The 19,905-nt window shown below is 48.7% G+C and overlaps 2 protein-coding genes across 2 annotated transcripts in view; one reads left to right on the forward strand and one right to left on the reverse strand.

Annotated features, from left to right (window-relative positions):
* The window catches only part of ANGPTL2 (angiopoietin like 2), a 30,893-nt gene extending 11,031 nt beyond the window's left edge, over positions 1–19,862 (forward strand). The window contains exons 2-5 of the mRNA XM_080927813.1: positions 716–1,581; positions 14,352–14,545; positions 15,813–16,083; positions 18,236–19,862. Of these exons, the coding sequence (XP_080783939.1) occupies positions 765–1,581; positions 14,352–14,545; positions 15,813–16,083; positions 18,236–18,435 (1,482 nt within the window). The 5' untranslated portion in view covers positions 716–764 and the 3' untranslated portion in view covers positions 18,436–19,862. The remainder of the gene's footprint in view (positions 1–715; positions 1,582–14,351; positions 14,546–15,812; positions 16,084–18,235) is intronic.
* Positions 1–19,905, reverse strand: part of RALGPS1 (Ral GEF with PH domain and SH3 binding motif 1) — a 228,257-nt gene that overhangs the window by 92,373 nt on the left and 115,979 nt on the right. The gene's annotated exons all lie outside the window — the stretch shown is intronic.

Consider the following 19,905-nt stretch of genomic DNA (forward strand, 5'->3'; position numbering starts at 1 on the left):
GTTCTTGGGAACTCTGGTGATGTGGAAGCCCTGTAGGGCAGCCATATCCCCAGCATCCAGCAAGCACACTGCCTGCACACCTTTATGTCCACGGAACGTATGGGGAAGGAATATATTGTCCAAGAAACAAGCCAGAAACGCATGCCCAACTTAATCACTCTGATCAGGACCCCAGAAGACACTGGCTGTTAAAAGATTTTGGGTTTAGAAGAGGTCAGATTATTCCTGTTTGGAACTCTGTAGCTCATCTAAAACAGAGACACTGCCTTCTTCTGACACTGACCACTACTAAGTGAACACATCCCAATCTATGTCTGGCAGCTTGTTCATTTAGCTTAAAAGCCTTCTCAGTGCTACATTCTAAGGACAGGAGGTTGAGAGAGACCTTGTATCTGCCTTACAGAACTTAGATCCAAGAGACAGGCAGAAGATGGGGAAAGCTCAGGGATATGAGAGTACGGAACACATACGTGTGAAGGTCCAAGGCTCCTGGGGCAGGGGAAAAGAACTGGATATTCCCCAAGCCCTACCATGCTCAGTGTCAAATCCTTGAGCTACCTCTGCAGGGCCCACTATCTACTGACATATCTGCAACAATCATTCTGATTCCAGGAGAGTGGAACATAGCCTCCCCAACATGTATTTGGGGAATGTCCTACCTTGCACAAGCCACTGGCAGATGGGACTGTCACTGACTTTGCTTCTCCACTCTCAGGTTTTCAGAGACCTCGTTCGTAAAGACCAACCAGCACACTGCAAGGAACATGAGGTCGCTGTATATGACCTATTGGTGGCTTGGACTGCTGGCCGCTGTCGGAGCTGCTACAGGCCCAGAGGCTGATGTTGAGGGCACAGAGGATGGTTCGCAGAGAGAGTACATTTACCTTAACAGGTACAAGAGGGCAGGTGAGTCCCCGGACAAGTGCACCTACACTTTCATTGTGCCCCAGCAGCGGGTCACAGGTGCCATTTGTGTCAACTCCAAGGAGCCCGAGGTGCACCTGGAGAACCGTGTGCACAAGCAGGAGCTGGAGCTGCTCAACAATGAGCTGCTTAAGCAGAAGCGGCAGATTGAGACGCTGCAGCAGCTGGTGGAGGTGGATGGCGGCATCGTGAGCGAGGTGAAGCTGCTGCGCAAGGAGAGCCGCAACATGAACTCTCGAGTCACGCAGCTCTACATGCAACTTCTACATGAGATCATTCGAAAGCGAGACAATGCGCTGGAGCTTTCCCAGCTGGAGAACAGGATCCTGAACCAGACAGCTGACATGCTGCAGCTGGCTAGCAAGTACAAGGACCTGGAGCACAAGTTCCAGCACCTGGCTATGCTGGCTCACAACCAATCAGAGGTTATTGCCCAGCTTGAAGAGCATTGCCAACGAGTACCTGCAGCCAGGCCTGTGCCCCAGCCACCCCCAGCCACTCCACCTCGGGTCTACCAACCGCCTACCTACAACCGCATCATCAACCAGATCTCCACCAATGAGATCCAGAGTGACCAGAATCTGAAGGTGCTGCCGCCCTCCCTGCCCACCATGCCTGCCCTTACCAGTCTCCCATCTTCCACTGATAAGCCATCAGGTAAGTCTTTTGGGGAGCCCAGCTCACATAGGCCTCTAAGCCCCTCAGCCTGGGAATACAAGTGGGCATGTGAGCCCCAAGACAGTTATCTAATCCTCTAGCAATCCCCTGGGATGGCTGCTGGAGCTAGTGGAGTTGGGCTGATGGGAGTGAGGGACTGCACTGCTCCAAGAAGGTGGTAGAAGCAGAATCTGGAAGCTAGAAGCTATAGGGTGTGTCAGCTCTGGTCTCTAAGAGGAAAGAATCCAGTCCTGGATATTCTGTGGCTTTACACTTGCCCTGTCTTAGTGGTTAGGTGTCTCATCTGTGGCCTCACACGCCTGTGTTAGCCCAGAGCTGTCTGGAAAGGTCACATGATAAGCAGCAGGCCAGTGGAAGAGTGCCATTAAGTTCAAAGTTAATGCTTTGCAGAGACTAGGGGACCAGAACAGTTTCCTTTGGTTAGTTGCTGTCTAGTTTTCAATAAGGCTTCCATACACCCTCAGCCCACATGTCATGGAATTCTTAGGACACTGTTATGGAAGAATGGGGTCCTTAGGAGCATACCCTTTGAAGTGTAACCAAGATCCTGCACCAGGATTTTCATGAGGGTTACTTGACTAGGCCTGCAGCTCCTTAGGGACAGGATGACTAGCCTGTTCATAGGCTGAAGATGCTCAGGTAGAGTTGGGCCTCTGCTTCAGACACATGGAAACAGAGTTATAGCTTCATAGGAGGATGTCATAAAAACAAAATGTGGTGTGATGCCACCAGGGGGTTGCCAATATTGCCTGTGCCCTCCACTGACTTGGTAAAAACTACGGCCCCTGGTCTCCAGGAGCCCAGTGTAGGAAGGTGGCAGGTGTATGAAGACTCTGGCAAACTGGAAGATTCCTCTCCAGGGGCCCAGTTCCTGGAGCTAGCCTTCTCCTTTATCCAGGCAGTATTATTTTCCACATGTGCTAACTAAATTCACCTTTGAAAAAGTTAACCTAAGACTGTGCATGGGCTACTAACTTCTTTGTTGGCAGAAAGACATTCTTACTTAAAAGATCCCTTGTGCCTATTTCACACCTTAAAAACAAACCAGTACTGGGCCAAACTTGTGTGTATGGGGGTGCCCTGTGGGCAGATCAAGGATGTACAGGCCAGTGGGGGCAGGAGGAGCTAGGCTCATGACATAGCATCTGCCACAGCACCTTGGAAGAAGGACCCCTGAACTAGGTGTGAGTGGAGAGCAGGTGTGCAGAGTAGACCATCCTGGGTCGAAATCTTGCTTCTTCTATTGGCGAGCTTTGGGCAGGAGACAAGTCACCCTGTCCATGTGTTCCTCATCTAAGCCTATGGGTAGGCTTTATTTCAGTCTGTTCCCTGCTGTCAGTTCCAGGACATGAAATACTGCAGAATGTGTGTGTGGCACTAGGCCCATGGTAAACTGAGCCTCTTTTGATCATGATCTTTGCATCTTAAAACAAGGAGACTGGAGTGAGCAGTTTGTCTTCAGCTGAGTTCAGTGCCATCTTCACTCACACCTGGTTTACAGCAGAGGTCAAAGGTAGGGTGGAGTGTGTTCTGTGTTCCTGATACCCGAGTGGGCACTGCCTTTGGGCACCACATGAAGGCTCAGACCTGCTTACAGCCAGGCTTGTGCCAGTCACCCAGACCTCCTTTCAACTTGGGATCTTTGGTTTCTAACTCAGCCATCTCAGGACATTCCTGAGCTGGAACAAAATGGGGATAAAACACCTGGATCTGCCATGGTCATCCCTCCTTCTTCCATATTTGCTCAGAGAAAACTATCTAAATCAGCTAAAGTGCAGCTCAGTGTTTGCCCAGCACACATAAGCACTGGTAATGATCAAACAAGCTATGCTGCCATGTGTCTGTAATCCTGTAGAGGCAGGAGAATCAGAAGTTCAAAGTCATCCTTAAACTTCTCTACATATGGAGTTCAAAAACAAATGTCTAATAGTTGTTCGTTTTGTTTTGCTTTGTTTTTAAACTCTCTGAGCCTTAACTTTCCTCATGTGCAAAGACAAGAATAGAGTTACAGCTTCATGGGAAACAGAATTTGCTATGATGTCACCAGGGGGTTGCCAATATTGTCTGCCCCGTCCACTGAATTGGTGAAAACTATGATCCCTGGTTTCTAGGAACCCAGTGTGTGAAGGTGGCAGGTGTGTGAAGGTGTCTGGAATCTGCCCTGCCTCCAATCACGTCTATTCCTCAAATTTCACATAGCAGGTTCGACAAGATTTCTCTGGAAGGACCCACATTTCTGGAACACTGTGAGAATTTATGAAGCCAGCATACCAAAATACCAAAAGTACGATGAGCATTGTCTAGCTACTATGCAGAATACTCTAGTGTGCTCAGTGTCCAGCAGAAAGGCAGATGAAGGACTATGGAGTCACGGAGGTAGTGTGACCAAGTCCTGCTGGACAGCACGAATGGCTCAGAGATGAAATTTCTGTCTTGCATCTCAAAGGCTTTACCAGGTGAACATGCGAGTAGGGACACCAAGTTACTAGTTGGCCCCTGATCGAAGTGGATCTGTAACAAGCCCCAAGGACATAGTCCTGCTTCTAGCCTCTCAAGTGGCCCTGGCACAGCTATTTGTAACGCAGAACAGGCTGTGGCATCTGTAATCTACTATACCTAAGGCAGCCCCCATGAGTACCCATGCTCACTCACCGAGCATGAGAGATCAACTGTGTGTACTCTAATCTTTCTGTGTGTCCACCTCACCACTGAGTGTCCACAAAAGGACAGACAGAGCAGGGAGGAGGGCGGCAATGGAAAGGCCACACCTTTCCTGGGTTTGGACTCATTTGGAAGGAAAAGAAGATGGTCTCCAGAACTGAGTCTTGATCCAACCAATAGGCAGAGAGTGCTTATCAGCCCTCTTCCAGCTCAGGCAGGTCTGTTCCTGAAAGACAAAATCCCTGTGTTCTCCAAAGAGAGCCTTGGCTTGCTGCCACCACTCAGCAGCGAGACCTTTACAAACACCTTGCGCTCAGGCCCTCACAGCCTTTGGCTTCCCTCTGGGAAGTTCAAAGCTATGTCTTTAGTCCCATTGTAGTGGCTGCTCAGAATCAGCACGCCCTTCTCCAGAAGGCCAAGGCAGCCACAGTACCTTATCTGAAACTGAGCTCATGACTTGTTCCCAGCCACAGTCAGCTAGATGAGGGATCTAGGTGGGTCCTAGCCTTGCCTCCCTGGCTTCACACCTAGGTCCCACCTAACTCGGGGCTGGTCAGACTAGGGATATTTTGGTTTAGATGGTGCTTACATTGCTGTCTGAGCCAATGGCCAACCCATGGCCCTCTGCTGTTAGAGGTCCCAACAGGGAACATGGCCCTCTGCCGTTAGAGGTCCCAACAGGGAACATGGCCATCTGCCGTTAGAGGCCCTAACAGGGAACATGGTCCTCTGCCATTAGAGGCCATTCTTGAAGAAGTACAGGAAAGGGCAGATGAGCTCTGAACTAACCCCAGGCAGCCGCCATTACATGTCAAGTCTGGTCACAAGGGCTGCTGTGAGGTGGCTAAGCAGCGCAGCACTGCCAGCCACCAGGAGTACAGCACAGCTTTCCTAGAAAGATACCTTTAAAACCAACAGGCAGCCAAAGGGTGATGGCGCACACCTTTAGTCCCTTGGGAGGGAGAAGCAGACAGATTCTCTAAGGCCAGCCTGATCTACAGAGAGAATTCCAGAACATCCAGGGCCACACAGAGAAACCTTGTCTCAAAAAACGAAAACAGAAAACAAACAACCCACCTACAACAACAAAAACTCCAACAGGCTCAGGCACATCTAGGCATTGCCTCGTCTGCACAGCGAGTTTCTCCAGGGATAAAGAGGAGTCCCAATGTCAAAAAACAGACCTGCTAAGGCACCTTGTTCCCTGGAGTGGCCTCCTTGTCACACGGGTGTCTTGGTGCGGAGCAGACAAAGATCACTGCACTTGTAATTACCAGGATCCTCAGATTCAAAGTTACTTGGCCACAAATACACAGCCCACAATCCAGGGAACACCTTGGGCACTGTGTGGGAAAACTATTCTAGGAATATGTGACTTAGCACTGGCCACCACGGGCTGGCTTCTGTCAGTTTTGTGCATGTATATGTGGGGGTTTGTAGGGTCCTTACAGTGCCACACAGACATAGCAGCTACTGCCATGGCAGGCAGGACAAGCTACTCCTCCTCAGTCCTCAAAAACCAGGATGTTTACTTGATGGCCAGGCAATGGGTCTTTGGGAAGCTTGCGGTAGGTCCAGCCTTAGCTCCTGTCAGGTTTGGACACACCCCTGGGGCTATATGTTAGCTTTTTCACAGACAGCTGGAACTAAGGTCATGTTCTCCTTACATGTGAACTGTCCATGTTATAACCCCTTCTCAAGGGCCATACTGCTTCAGGGACAACACAAAGTGCATGTGCAAACCACCCTCTCCTCCTAGAGGCTGTGGCTTGGAGAAGCTGCCCAACAGTACTTCCTAGGTAGGTTTCCCGTGGTTTTACCTCACTTGTCCCGAGACAGGAACTATAAACAGCAGATCATGGCTGCCCAGCACAACAGCGTGCCTTAGAACTGACTCAGTTTACATCACTGCAGAAAAAGAACTGCTCCCATGGTGACAGAGCTGAGATGTGACGCTGCGGGTGAGGGGTGACTGGCTAGCCGATTTTGACTTAGCCTTTGGAGCTCTGGAGACTAAAGGGAAAAGCCACCTGGTCTCCTGCCTCTAGACCGTGTGTCCTTTACCCTGTATTGTACTTTCTTTTTCCTAAAATGTTTTCTTAAATGAATTAATAGTTTCAAAATTCATTATAGCAGACATTTCAAAGAACATTCCTTGTTAGCATCTGCCTGAGCAAAAGCCAACAGAGGCAGGCAGTTCCAGGACCATCTTCCTTGCACCCCCATGCCCAGAGGTCTGCTGAATTGATGACAAAGGGCCTTTGAGTGTGACTCTAGCTATCCCTCCACCCCCTAGGCCATGCTCCAAGGATGACAATGGCTGAAGGCCCTGGCTATTTGCAAGAGATAAACTATCAACTTTGTGACTGTTAGAAGTTGGGCATCTGGCATCTTAGGGCCTGGAAATCTCAACAGTTTGGCATTTGGCAAGCCAAAAGTAATCGGGAAAATCCTGGAGACTGGGCATCTGTGGCCAGCTTACTAGCCACACAAATGGATCAGTGTGGTGAATTTACTTGGCTGACTGTACAGTACAGTCACAGTAGGCCACCAAATTCCTTTTTGAAAAGAGAAAGCAGAACTGAGCTAGCAAGTACTGCACCGCTGGGTGTCTAAACCATCATGTCCACTGAGCCTGCGGGCTAAGGCACATGATGAAGGTAATGACAGACACTTGTTAAGGAAGGCTGCAGGGACCTGTTCATGGAACACTGCCCATCAACTTCAGTCTCCCCGGGGTGACTCTGGATCAAGAGTGCCTTGGTAATACCTGAATCTCATATGAGACAGAGCTGCTTAACACAAGCATGTACATCATCCTTGCTTCCTTTTAGGTCATCCCTGCCCTCTTTAGACACAAAATTTTTAAATTTTGTATACATAGAATAAATTGATAAGAAAATCAAATATTATTTTAAATGACAGACAGTAATTAAAATTTTCTCCTTTTATGTTGAGACTGAGGGACCTATGTGATTTTCTTAAGGGTCATTTCTAAAAGACCAGCAAAGGCAGCACGTGGCACTACGCCGACACAGAGGGCCTCCACTGCACATGATCTGCTCCAGACAGCCCCATAGAAATGATTTCATTTTTTAAGATTTTGTTTGGATACAGATGACTGTCTGCCATGGAGGTTTTTCAGGTTCTCAAGCTGAAAGTGACGTAGTTTACTACATTCCTGTGAAGATGAGACAGGTGGTGGCAGGTGGAGCAGGGAAGGACTTTTACCTGTCTGCCTAACCCAGACTCACTGCTCTGAGAAGTGCCTGCTCCCACAGACACTACTCATCTACTGGGGGCACAGATCTCAACCCTGACTGTGTGGTAACAAGACAATGGAAGGAGAAGCCTGGCGCCAGAGTCAGCTCTAAGCCCAAGTCCCAGACCGCTGAGCCCAGATGCCTTTGACTCAGGGCTCTGAGGAAAGGATGAAATGGCTACCTGGTGACAGGCGTTCTGAGATGTAGTAGCAGGTGCTCGTGCTATACTCCAACAGAAATATAGACAAGGGTTTTAGGAAGCCTAGGCAGGATGAACAAGATTGTGGGGGCTGGGAAGAGGTAACAAGGCCCTGCAAGGCTGAGGCCCTGCAAATCTGCTCTCAGCCATGGTCAGCAACTCTCAGGAAACCATGAAGACCAGGCTCTGTGCTAGGCAAATGTCCTGCTTCGGACAGAGAAAAAGGCCAAAATGCCACAAATTACATACCAAGTGGCTTGCGGTCCAGCCCAAGGGTAAAATGGCAGAACAGAGAATAAAGAGAACCTTGTGATCATGTGAGAGATAAAAGGTGACAGGGAAAGCCAATGTAAGTTCCTTAAGAAGAGCCAATGAAGCTGCCCTTCCTCGGAAAGTGTCCATAGGCCGGCTGACCACAGGACCACCAGCCACTTGCTCAGCATTTGTGGATAGAGTCCTGGGTCTGACTGATTCTTCCATGGCGTGTTTATACTCAACTATGAGCCCTTCATCTAATGCCTACCTCACCCAGGCAGCCTTGGAGGCTATCAACAGCAACCCCAGAGAAGGTAGGCTACACTCCAACCCCTGGAGCCCAGAGGGCTGCTCACCGTTTTTTTTTACATAGGAAGGCTTCCAGGACCTTGCTAGCCTCAACATTGTTCTCGTTCTCTCTCACCCCATAGTGCTGGTAGTTGAGCCCAGGGCCCAGAGAACAACAAGCAAGAGCTCTGCCACTGAGCTCTGCCCTCAGCCCCACCCCTTTCCTAAGCACATGCATCTCAGCCTGCAACCAACACTGAACATTTCAGTAGGGCCGTGCAATTTATTTTGAGGTCAAACAGGCAGGCTGGGGCCCCTGCAAACCCTTCATGGGCCCTAAGAGCTCTTGGGAGACCTGGAACTATATCAGATGCGCTCAAGTACATTCGCCTCACAGAGCCAATATAATTTTTACTGTAACAATTTTGAAAGGGGTTGAATAATTCTGCTTTTGAAATTATTTGGCCAGCAGTAACTCAATTAATTTATGGTTGGCTCTGATTTCTCAGCAAACATCAGGCGAGCTCAGGAATTCTTGGGAAGTGAGAAAAATCTAACCTACAAATTGTTTCCCAAAGTAATAACATCTTTTATGGAGGTGAAAGTTACCAGTGAACCTGACAGATGGTTGATATACTTTGTAGAAATAATAATAGGCCAATACATTTTTATTTTGTAGTTTTCTTTTCACATCTGAGAACCAGTGAGTTTTGTTTTGTTTTAGGTTTCAAACATTTTTATGAGCCCCTCCAAGCTCTCTGCCCGAGGCCCTCAATGCTGAGGACAGAGTAAGCTCATGTGCATCCCCACCTCAAGGAAGAGACAACATACACATCGCCAACACTTGGCAACCTGCAAACTAGTCCTGCAGTTAGGCTTGTACTCTGCTTCACAGAAAGGTAGCCATTGACATGGACCATAATTTTGCCAAACTTCTTGAAAAATTAGACTCAAGAATTATCAGACAAAATTCTTCCTCATGTCCTTTTCAGGGTCTGACTTCAGGCCTGTCTGTTCAGGACACCCAGGGGCTTGCCACTGGCCAGGGTGGTCTCACGCTTACTAAGTACATTTGCCCTGGTATTAAATGGGTACATTTAAGTAGGACATTCCAGATCAAATTTTAATATCTACTCATTTCTGTTGACAAAGAGATTCTATGAGCACAGGCCATCAATGAGAAATGAGAAATCACACTGGGTTCTCATACAAGGAAGGTTGCTATGAAGACTAAAGCACTCTCAGGGACACTCTCAGCCTAAGGCTACCCAGTCCTGAGGCTCAGAGACTTAGGAGAAGAGCTTTCACCTGCTGGCCAGCTCTGGACCATTGGGTGAGCTGGCGTAGGTGCTGCTCTCTGCCTGATCAGGACCACTGCTCCAGCTATGCAGCCTGGTCAATCCAGCTGAGGCTGGTCATTCTCAGGTTACAGAGAAGACACAGAAGATAATGGTATACTTAAGTCTAGCCTGGCTGGAAACCTCAACTTGCCTTACCAGGAAGACAGCCAATAAAGTATTCCCTGTTTTTCAGGGTAGCTCTATACCTGTGATGTCTCCATCAGGAATGCCAGAGAAGAGATCAGGAAGTGGACCACCACCCCAATCAACCATAGGTGGTTTCTGAGAAACCAGAGCCAACCATAAATTAATTTAGTTACTCCAGGCCAAATAACTTCAAAATTCCCAGGGCTGATCCCAGGGTACCAAGGCCTAAGACCTGCATATCTCGTGTCCCAGGTGGCCGGCATCCCTCCCCCATCCTCGGCTCAATCTTGTGCCTTTCCTGCACTGCTGCCTCTCTCTAGGGAACCACACAGATCTGCTTGCCATGGGAGCCGCATTGCTCTTCATGTGGAACGTTCTGACTATGGTGTAAATATGGTCTTTATAGAGGTGAGCCTCAGTGCCGCCGTTAGTGTTGGCCTGGTGTTCCGGGCAGAGCTACCTCTCAGAAGGAAAGCCAAGGCAAACAGCACCGGGCACTCGCTCTGTGCCAGAAGATGCTTCGCCCGCTGCACTCTGAACATTCAGCTGCACTCAATAAAAAAGATTCTCATTTTTTTACTGCAGTGCAGCTCCACTGACTCTGACTTTTAAATGTGCCTAGTGGAAAATACTTATTAATAGACATAAACACACAAATGCATAGACACACACACATATGCACGCCTGCATGTATGTGTGTGTGTGTGTGTGTGTGTGTGTGTGTGTGTGTGTGCATGCATTACAATGTATACTTAGTTTTAGAAATTCAAGAACAAACAGCATGTGTGTCTCAAGGAAGGGCTTGACCCACTTCCAACATATCAAGCTTGAGTCTAAGGGAAGAGAGACTTTATTTAGCCCCTGACCTGAGACCACAGGATGGCTACTGTTCTTTCCCTGTGACACAGCAGTAAAACTGAGGCAGGAACCTGCCTAGAGTCACACCATGAGTAAGAAAAGCCACCTAGATCTTACCCCAGTGCTTCCAACACAGTATCAGTATTCTTTCTCCAACCACAGACTACTTCAGCCCCAGATTCTTTACCAAAACTTGAATGCTCTGCTTGGCCCGTTGTGGCATTATCCAAGTGTAATGGTAACAGACCTGTCACTGAGTTACTTGTGTGCAGCAGTGTTGAATTCTCACTGCAGTATTTATCTGCGGCACAGATCAGTCACATAAATGTTTCTCAGCACAGCAGGGTGTCACTGCCCCATTTTAGTGCAGGCTATAATTTGGACTGACTTCCATGTGCTCTTTATGCTGATAATTTTGCCTCTCACTTATAAAGTGAGTAACAGGGATGTGTCCAAGTGTGGGCATCTGCGAGGCTTCTGAGAGCCTCAACTATTTAACAAAGTTCACGGCCTGACTGTTGTACAAGCTGCAGGGTGCGTCCAAGGCAGAAAACAGGAATGCTTGCAGCATTTCAAACAATCCCAAAAGTCTAGAAGGCCTTACACAATGACCAGATTTTCCATATACATGCAAAGGGAACTTCAACATCATAGGACACCAAAACAGGCAAAGGACTAGAGTGTGTGTGTGTGTGTGTGTGTGTGTGAATTAAAACAAGACAAAACCCAAATTATCAACAAAGACAAAAGTAAAGGGGTTTAGCAGCCCAACAAAGAATCGTCAGTGTGCCAAGCCCAGAGCCAGGTCACTGTTCTCAAGGCCACTGTGGTTGGGGAGAAAGAACAGTGCATCACAGTGAATACACCCCTAAACAGATCATTTGAGGTCTTAGACTACCCTGCCTCCAAGGGCCATGTAGCCTTGGGGTGTCTTCTAAGGTGTCTAGGTTTTGATTTCCTCATCTGTAAAACGAGGCGATTACACTACCTACCAGGGGCAGGGAAAGATCAGCAGTGTGAACACCTAGGCAAGGCCACCACTGACTGGGCCACAGCAAAAGCCATGCATGGGCTCCAATGCCAAACTGTTACTACTGCTTCTCCAGACAGGCCTTTCTCAGAGTGAGTCTACTCACCACCTGAAGCATGTCCAAAATCTGTGTATACCTGCATTTTTATTTCAATAAATTATTTATTGTATATGTGTGTATGTATATTGTGATATTTGTTCTGTGCATATGTGTGTGTGTGTGATATTTGTATGTATTTACACATGGGGGAATGGGTGCATGAGCGTCATGGCATGCATGTGGTAGTCAGATGACATGCTAACACACTGCCGGAGACGGGTCTCTCTTGTCTATCACTATGGATGCCAGACTAGCTGGTCCACAAGCCTGGGGGGCCTCTCCTGTCTCTATGTCCCATCTTGCCATAGGAGCACTAAGATCACAGATGCATGCTATCACAATGCTTTGCAATTGTTCTGGGGACTGAATCAGGTCCTCATGCTGCACAACAAACTCTTTGCCTCCTGACCAGTCTCCCAGGCCTTTCTTCAAATTATTACTATTTAAAAAATTTTACTACTAAAGACCTCAAACCATTCTAAAATACCTACCTTAAAAATTAAAATTAAAAAAAATTTAAAGCCCATTTTCAAGAATGCTAGAGACAAAGCTGAACTGTGGAAGGCAGCACAGATTGGAAGTTATGAGACCAACCTGTCACCTTTCCAGTGGCCCCCAAAGCCTACCTATACTGTACTCCCTTCGAGAACAGCTTCTGTATCCAGCCACCCCCAGGAGCCGTGTGGCTGTGCAGGAAGAGACATGGCTGCTGGCTTTGGTGGGAGTTACTCTGTAGTCTCCCTGCCTTCTGTCTTCTTTCCTCGCGCTCTCACTAAGAGCCTCCCTGTCCTGCTGACCTGGTGGAAAACTGGGAGGCTGCCCACGCCACCGGTGCTCTGCTCCAGCTGTCAGGGACAGACGCTCATTCTCCGTCTCAGGCCCTGAAGCTTGGGCCAAAAACAACAAAAACTTTTTTTCTCCTTTTTAAATGTTCCTCCTGAAGATCTACCCTCCCCTTCCTCAGGACAGAAACTGGGGGCAAGCAAAAACAGGAAATGGCATCAGGGAATAAAGGAGGGAAGGAGGAAGGAAGGAACTGTTTGTGTGCCATACGTTCTGCACACACTGGGTACTTGGGGAACCTCTTGTCCTGTGTGCAGAGAAAAGGCAGGGGAACAAGAAGCCCCTAGAGAATGAAGAAAGAAGGCCACGGACTGTCAGCATCCAGTTGAACTTCAGAGATTGACAAAGAAGCAGATAGTTCCTGTTCCTACCAGGTACTCCACACTGCTTGCCAGGCTCAGGAAGGTTCCCCAATCTAAGCTTTAGCCAACACAATAGGCTAGCTGACCCAAGTGCCAGCCTCCAGGAAGCTGCAAAACTGGGGCTTTGCAGGAAAAGCTGGGTGAACCCACCACCAAGGGCTACCTCCTCACCCACAGAGAGAGAGAGGATCACCAGAATTACAGCTGAGAATGCCGGAGAAGCCTGGCCATCAGAGACAGCCTACAGCGCCTTGGGTTCTCCAGACCAGGGCAGCCCTTAGGGAGTGGGACTCAATGAATTTTTTCTTTATTGTTTTTATCTTTGTTTCCAGAGACAGGATTTCATTGCCAAGGCTGGCTTAGAACTCACTTTGTGGCAGAGGCTGACCTTGAACTCCTGTTCCTCCTGCTACCACCTCTCACATGCTAGTTCGACAGGTGTACAGGCACCGCCGTCGGACTGAATAGTTATAGAACAAACGCTCACAGTGGGAAGCAAGTCACATGTCCTGGCACATTTCATCTAACCACTCTCAATCTGAAAGCCGCTCTGAAAAACAGGCAGCAAAGTGTAATGGTTATTTTAAACTATTGAAAACCTCCAAAAGTTTCCTCCAATCACTGAGGAAGATGATAGTTTGACTAGACCCATTGGCTCAAGCATGTACCTTCTCGTACTGTGAGTAATCTCAAAACACAGGACATCACTGAAGGAGAGAGAGCCATGATCAGAGGCTGAAAGACACATGGCAGCTATAGGCTCCTAGAAGGAGAGCCACAGACTGGATTGGCAAAGCACAGCCCAGTGGCACTGAAGAGTGTGGCCATGAACAGAAGGCATACATCTCAGTGCACCAATGAGAATAGCTTCTTTAAAAATCACTCAAAGAGGGGTTGGAGAGATTCCTCCGAGGTTAAAAACACTGACTGTTCTTCCAGAGGTCCTGAGTTCAATTCCCAGCAACCACATGGTGGCTCACAACCACCTGTAATGGGATCCAATGCCTTCTTCTGGTGTGTCTGAAGACAGTGTACTCACATGCATAAAATAAGTAAATAAATCTTTTTAAAAATATGTCACTCAAAGACTGTCCACCCAAATGACCTATAATCTAACAGCTCTGAATGAGAAAAGCAATGAACAACAAAACCAGGAGTGAGGAGCCGTGAAGAACTGTTCCTGTCTGAGGAAACAAGAATGTGCGAGGGAGCTAGAGCAGAAGTGGGGCTTGGAGTGCAGGCCTCCTGTTTCTTGGCCTGGCTTTTATAGTAGATGCCTTCTTAAGCTTACACAATAAAGATCTGCCCTTTCAATATGTGTTCTTTAGCTCGGTTGGAGTTTATGCCTGTCTAGAGTGTAGTGTAGCAGCAGCAGCTGTAATATACACATATTGTGTCTACAGGTCCATGGAGAGATTGCCTGCAGGCCCTGGAGGATGGTCACAGCACCAGCTCCATCTACCTGGTGAAGCCTGAGAATACCAACCGCCTCATGCAGGTGTGGTGCGACCAGAGACATGACCCTGGGGGTTGGACTGTCATCCAGAGACGCCTGGATGGCTCTGTCAACTTCTTCAGGAACTGGGAGACCTATAAGGTGAGTTCAGTGGGCCTATATGCATTGCCTGCAAGGTGACTGGACAGGATAAGGACAGGACCATTTCTGCAAAGCTATCTGAGTGGTAAGGCCAGGCCTCTCCTTGTCTGCTATTCAGGAGGACGGAACAGAGAGAGCATCTTACTCCCAGCCAGGACCTCTATAAGGTGGATATGCTCTTGAGGTCCAGAAGGGGAAGGTGCCATGGCTCCAGGGCCTGGGAAGCTCCCTAAAATCCATGTGTAGGGAATTCTGACAATAAGTGGTCCCTAACTACAAGGACCATTCTCTGGGCTTCCCAGTCCCCAGGATACTAATGTTTCTCCTTGTAAGTCAAGTGCAAGGGATCTACCATACCTCTTACCCTGCTCTGAACCAAGAGGAGACAGTAAGGATGGCATGAGCAGCTAAGGTCAATGGACACATGTCCTGTGTCAGACACTGTAACAGTGGCTCCTGTATTTTCCCTTGAGGAAGGCATTGCTACAAAGTCACCTTACAGGTGAGAAAGGCGAGCACCCTAAACATGGCTTACAGCATGGTAAAGCAGCAACTGCAGCCAAGGGCTCCCCTCAGCCCCAATGCCTCTGTGTGGAGTCCATCCTGGCTTGCCCTGGGCAGCCGGTGTCTCTCCTGCTTGTCCCTCCTCTAAAGTCTAGCCTTGAGATCCTCCTTGCCCTCCTCCATTCTCTCAAGGAGATGGTACAGCACAGCAAGTGCTCACGTATCCTATGGAGGCTGATAGTACCTGGCTCTGAAAATCACTTAAAAGACTTTGGGGGCCACTGTTCATCTGATGCCCCAAAGCACATATCAAATGAGTAACAAAATGGCTGAGTTTCAAACCTAGAAGGGCCCAGGTAGATATCACAACTCTTAGCTTGGTAGTCTATGCTAGAGATTACGTATAACCCACACACATAACCAATCTCCAGAGAAGGCATGGGGAAGGCAATGGCTCTTTGTCTAAACAATGGCTACATGTATTCTGGGGTGCCAGACTCTCAAGTGACCACATCTTCTGCCTTTTGAGAAGTTACAGAATCTTCAGGCAAGGACAAGAAACAGGCTTACACGATAGCAGTGAAAAGGTGTGCTCATCAGATGTGTGAATAGCACACAATTGACAGTTACAAAGGTTCAGTTACTCACCCAGACACAGAGCCTCATATACAAAGTAGCAGGGACTGAAGCCCAGGCCTGCCTTATGCTCTTGACTATTCCTGGGACACAGACTTCTCACTCACGCTCTCCTGGATCTTCCCAGCAAGGGTTTGGGAACATCGACGGCGAATACTGGCTGGGCCTGGAGAACATCTACTGGCTGACAAACCAAGGCAACTACAAATTGCTTGTAACCATGGAGGACTGGTCCGGACGCAAGGTCTTTGCAGAGTATGCTAGCTTCCGACTGGAGCCAGAAAGCGAGTACTATAAGCTGCGGCTGGGGCGTTATCATGGCAACGCAGGCGACTCCTTCACCTGGCACAACGGCAAACAGTTCACCACCCTGGACAGGGACCATGATGTCTACACAGGTAGGAAAAGTAGAACAAACCTAGGTGTTGAACAGGGATGTGAGATCCACCAACACTAGAGGCCCTGACTCCAGGGCCTGGAACAAGATGCCACTGGGACAGGTAACTTTACCAAGCTGCCCAACACTGCTCTGTAAGTCCCTCTCTTCTGCCCACTGCCCTCAGACAAGTGACACAAGAATAGAAGCAGAGGTGCACAGATCTCACAGATGGGGGCTGCCCTGGGCCAAGGCATGCTTCAGGCTTCTCAATTCTGTCTGAGAACACATGTTCACAGTACACGGAGTCCATGTCATACATTCCACACTCCAATGCTGGCCCCATCACCTCAGCCATGCATCCTTCAGCATGCTGCATAATCTTTAATTCAGAAGTAAGGACAATGCCTCCCAGAAGGTCAGCAAATCGCATGAGAGCATTTGCCTCAGTGTCCAGTTAGGATGCAGCATACTGTGAGGAATCTGCATGGTGACTCTCTTACTGGCTGCCTGTCATGTGAACGCAGTACTATAAGAAAGCACTAAGAGGAAACCATGTAGTGAAGACATTTGTCCACATTAGATCCTCAAAGACAGGATTTGGTTAATCAAGAAACAAAGAAAAATACAGAAAAATCCAAGATGTCCAAGTAGGCTTAGCCCTAAGTATAAATAAACATCCCACAACTATGTCCTCCGCTCCAGCTCATGGCTTTGAAGTCTATCACCCAGGAACATTTCATGAGGCCCCAAGTCCCTGTAAGTTGGCTAATTAGCAAAGCCCAGGGCTCCAGGGCTGACACTACCTCTGGACTGAGTCTTCCTCTGTTTGCTAGGCAGGCCTAGTCCACCCTGCCAAGCCACCCACTATGTTCTGGTCTGAAAGTGGACCTTGTCCCTTTGAGGAGTGAGTTCTGGGGGCTGTCTAAGAAACAGCTTGTGCTTCAAGCAATCTCTGATATCTACATATTAATCCGAAGAAACTCATCTCAGGTCCCCAAGGCTGCCACACACTAGTGGATAGTTTTCACAATTTCAAGGGCCAGGTGGAACAGGACCTGCCTGTCCTCATACCAGAGATCTAGCTGTCCATTTTGGCACTGAAATAACGCTGCTTGTAAGGGCCACAGAAAAACAGTCATTGCTCTAGAATGTGTATGTGGGGGTGGGAAAGGAAGTAGGGCATCCTCTGAGCCAAAATTACAAAAGCTTTAAGAAAATGCAGAAAGATGGCCTTCATGTGCCTGATGATAGGCCATGGGGCTACAGCACGTCCTTGAAAGCTATCATAGGGAGTAAGAAAACTGTCATATGGGGTTTGAGGGTATACAGAGCTGAGGCCAGGGTGTGGCTAGGGACACTGCTGAGGGTTCTCCCTGTCTGCCCAATGCAGTACTGCTACTTGGTCCTAGTGGTGTTAGAATATGCCCTAGCAGAAGCCCCAAGAAAAACTCTGGGAAATATGAGATGGCTGGGGTTAAGGCCCACAGCTTCAGCTGAAAGCTGCCTGTGGCCTCCTCGCCCATCTTCCCATGACTTCTACTGGACACAGCTCTTCCTTGAGGAAGGGGCGCCTCTTAGGAGCAGACTCCAACTACGGCCAGGTGACTGGGCTCTTGCCTCCTCTCTCTGTGGCACACCATACCCCTGCATGCCTGCTTGCACCTTGCCCACACTTCTTATTACTGAACTGTTTGTCCTTGGCAGCAGAATGCAGTACAATGTGATAATACCACGGGTTTCATGGAATATCCCTCGTTTATGAAATAACACAAAAAGTTATCTGGATGGAATTCAGGCGGGGGAGGCCAAGAAGGGCATTTCATCTTAAACCTCATCTTTCTGAAAGTCTTTTCCAGCCCTTTCAACTCTTAAAAATTGTCAGAGAGTATAGCTCTCCCTCTCTCCAGCCCACAGCAGGCCACTTCCATTTCACCTCTGAGTGGAGCCCAGGCTCACTGAGTGGAGCTACGCACAGCCCTTGTTTGTCCTCACAGCAGTCTTATGTGGTGGGCATCATTTTTGTCCTATTACTGTTGAAAGCACAGAGACTTTGCTAAGCTGCAAAGGCAGGCCTCCTAATGAGGGTTCTGTGGGAGACCCTGAGCACACACACCATGGATGGGGCAAACCCACTTCCTTCTAGACACTCCTGACAGCATTTTCTCCCACAGGAAACTGTGCCCACTATCAGAAGGGAGGATGGTGGTATAATGCCTGTGCTCACTCCAACCTCAATGGGGTCTGGTACCGCGGGGGCCACTACCGGAGCCGATACCAAGATGGGGTCTACTGGGCTGAATTCCGAGGAGGATCTTACTCACTCAAGAAGGTGGTGATGATGATTCGGCCCAACCCCAACACCTTCCACTAAGCTCTCCCTGCCTGGCCACCAGCACCATCGCCAGAAGCCTAAAGGCTGGGAAACTGCGACCTAAGCTCAGCTCTTCACTGGTCCATCTCAGACTAGGAAGACAGAGTGCTGGACTCTGCTTTCCAATGTGGCTGTCAGAAGATGGAAATGAGCCATGTTCTCTGTCCCTCCTGCCTTCTTTTACACCCACCGCCCCTTGTACTTCAGGGCAGGAGAGAACTGCAGTCTTCCAATCAGTTACGTCCCTTCATAAAAACACAGCTGCCAATACCACCAGACATGACAGACACGCACAGGAGCCACCACGTGTATGCTCTTAGACACATCACACGTGGGATGTCTAGATACACACATGGGTTTCCGCATATACTTAACTTTTCCATGCTCAGTTCCTCAGCACCACAGCTTTGTGCTTAAGACAATGTATATCTCATTGTCTAAGGACAGAACAGGCCATGCAGCCCAGATTTCAAAAAGCAGTCTTTGGCACTGCCTGGCTTTTTTCCAGAATGTCTGTAAGCTCATCTCTCACACAGGGTTCCTGGCCTCTCCTTTGAGCCTCTTTGGGCCTGTGATCAACCACCTCCCCTCCCACTGTTGTGCTTTCCTGTCTCAAGTTACCCCCAGCCTGCACCTTCTGTGCCTTAATCTGCCTGCTCACTTCAAGTCAAGGGTCCTCTTCTCCCTTCTTCCCTGGCTTCTCCTTTTCTGCCACACGGGCCTTTATTTCTGGCATAATTCATTGGCCTCTGGGCAGGAAACAGTCTGGGCTCAGGTTCTGGCTGGGAAAGGTGAGGCCAGGCCAACAGCCACAGTGGCAGCCTCACAGGCCTGTCCTCAGTTCTGCACCTTCCAATCATACTTTAGCTTCCACAGAATTTTAACCTCTATACAAATAGTACCCTGCTTTGCCAGAGACACTCCATTGGAGAAAAGTCACTGCCAATAGGTTGGGACCCCCAGACAGCTGCAGATTTGAGGTCCTGTGCCAATGGGGAACAATCTTTACCCTGTTACCAAGCTACGTCTCCCCAGAAGATGAGGCCACAGAAGGAAAAACTGATGACTTTCCATGGTGAGTTGTATGCCCTCAGAGGCTCCTGGTACGCTGCAGCCGAGTGGCTTCCTGAGTCCTGCTTCGTTACCAGGTGACTGCCATGCCAGAGCAACAGATAAGTCAAGAGGGCAAGGCCCTTTCTCCAGTGGGCGTGTGCTGGATGTGAGGTGCAGGGCACTTGATACTGTCCACATCTGGGTGCACTGCCCTATTACCTCAGCTTTTCTCCCAGTGTACCATGTAGCATGTTCTGTGTATATATAAAAGGGAGGTTTGTTCATTTTTGTTTTTTAAAATATACTGCCAGACTATCCTTGTAATGACACAAATCTGCAATAAAAGCCATCAGTGTTGTGTGGATACACCTGCACTGTGTGTTGCTCTTCTAACATGCCTTCCTGGGGCTTCTGTTA

This window comes from Micromys minutus, assembly GCF_963924665.1.
Source record: "Micromys minutus genome assembly, chromosome: 13".
NCBI lineage: Eukaryota > Metazoa > Chordata > Mammalia > Rodentia > Muridae > Micromys > Micromys minutus.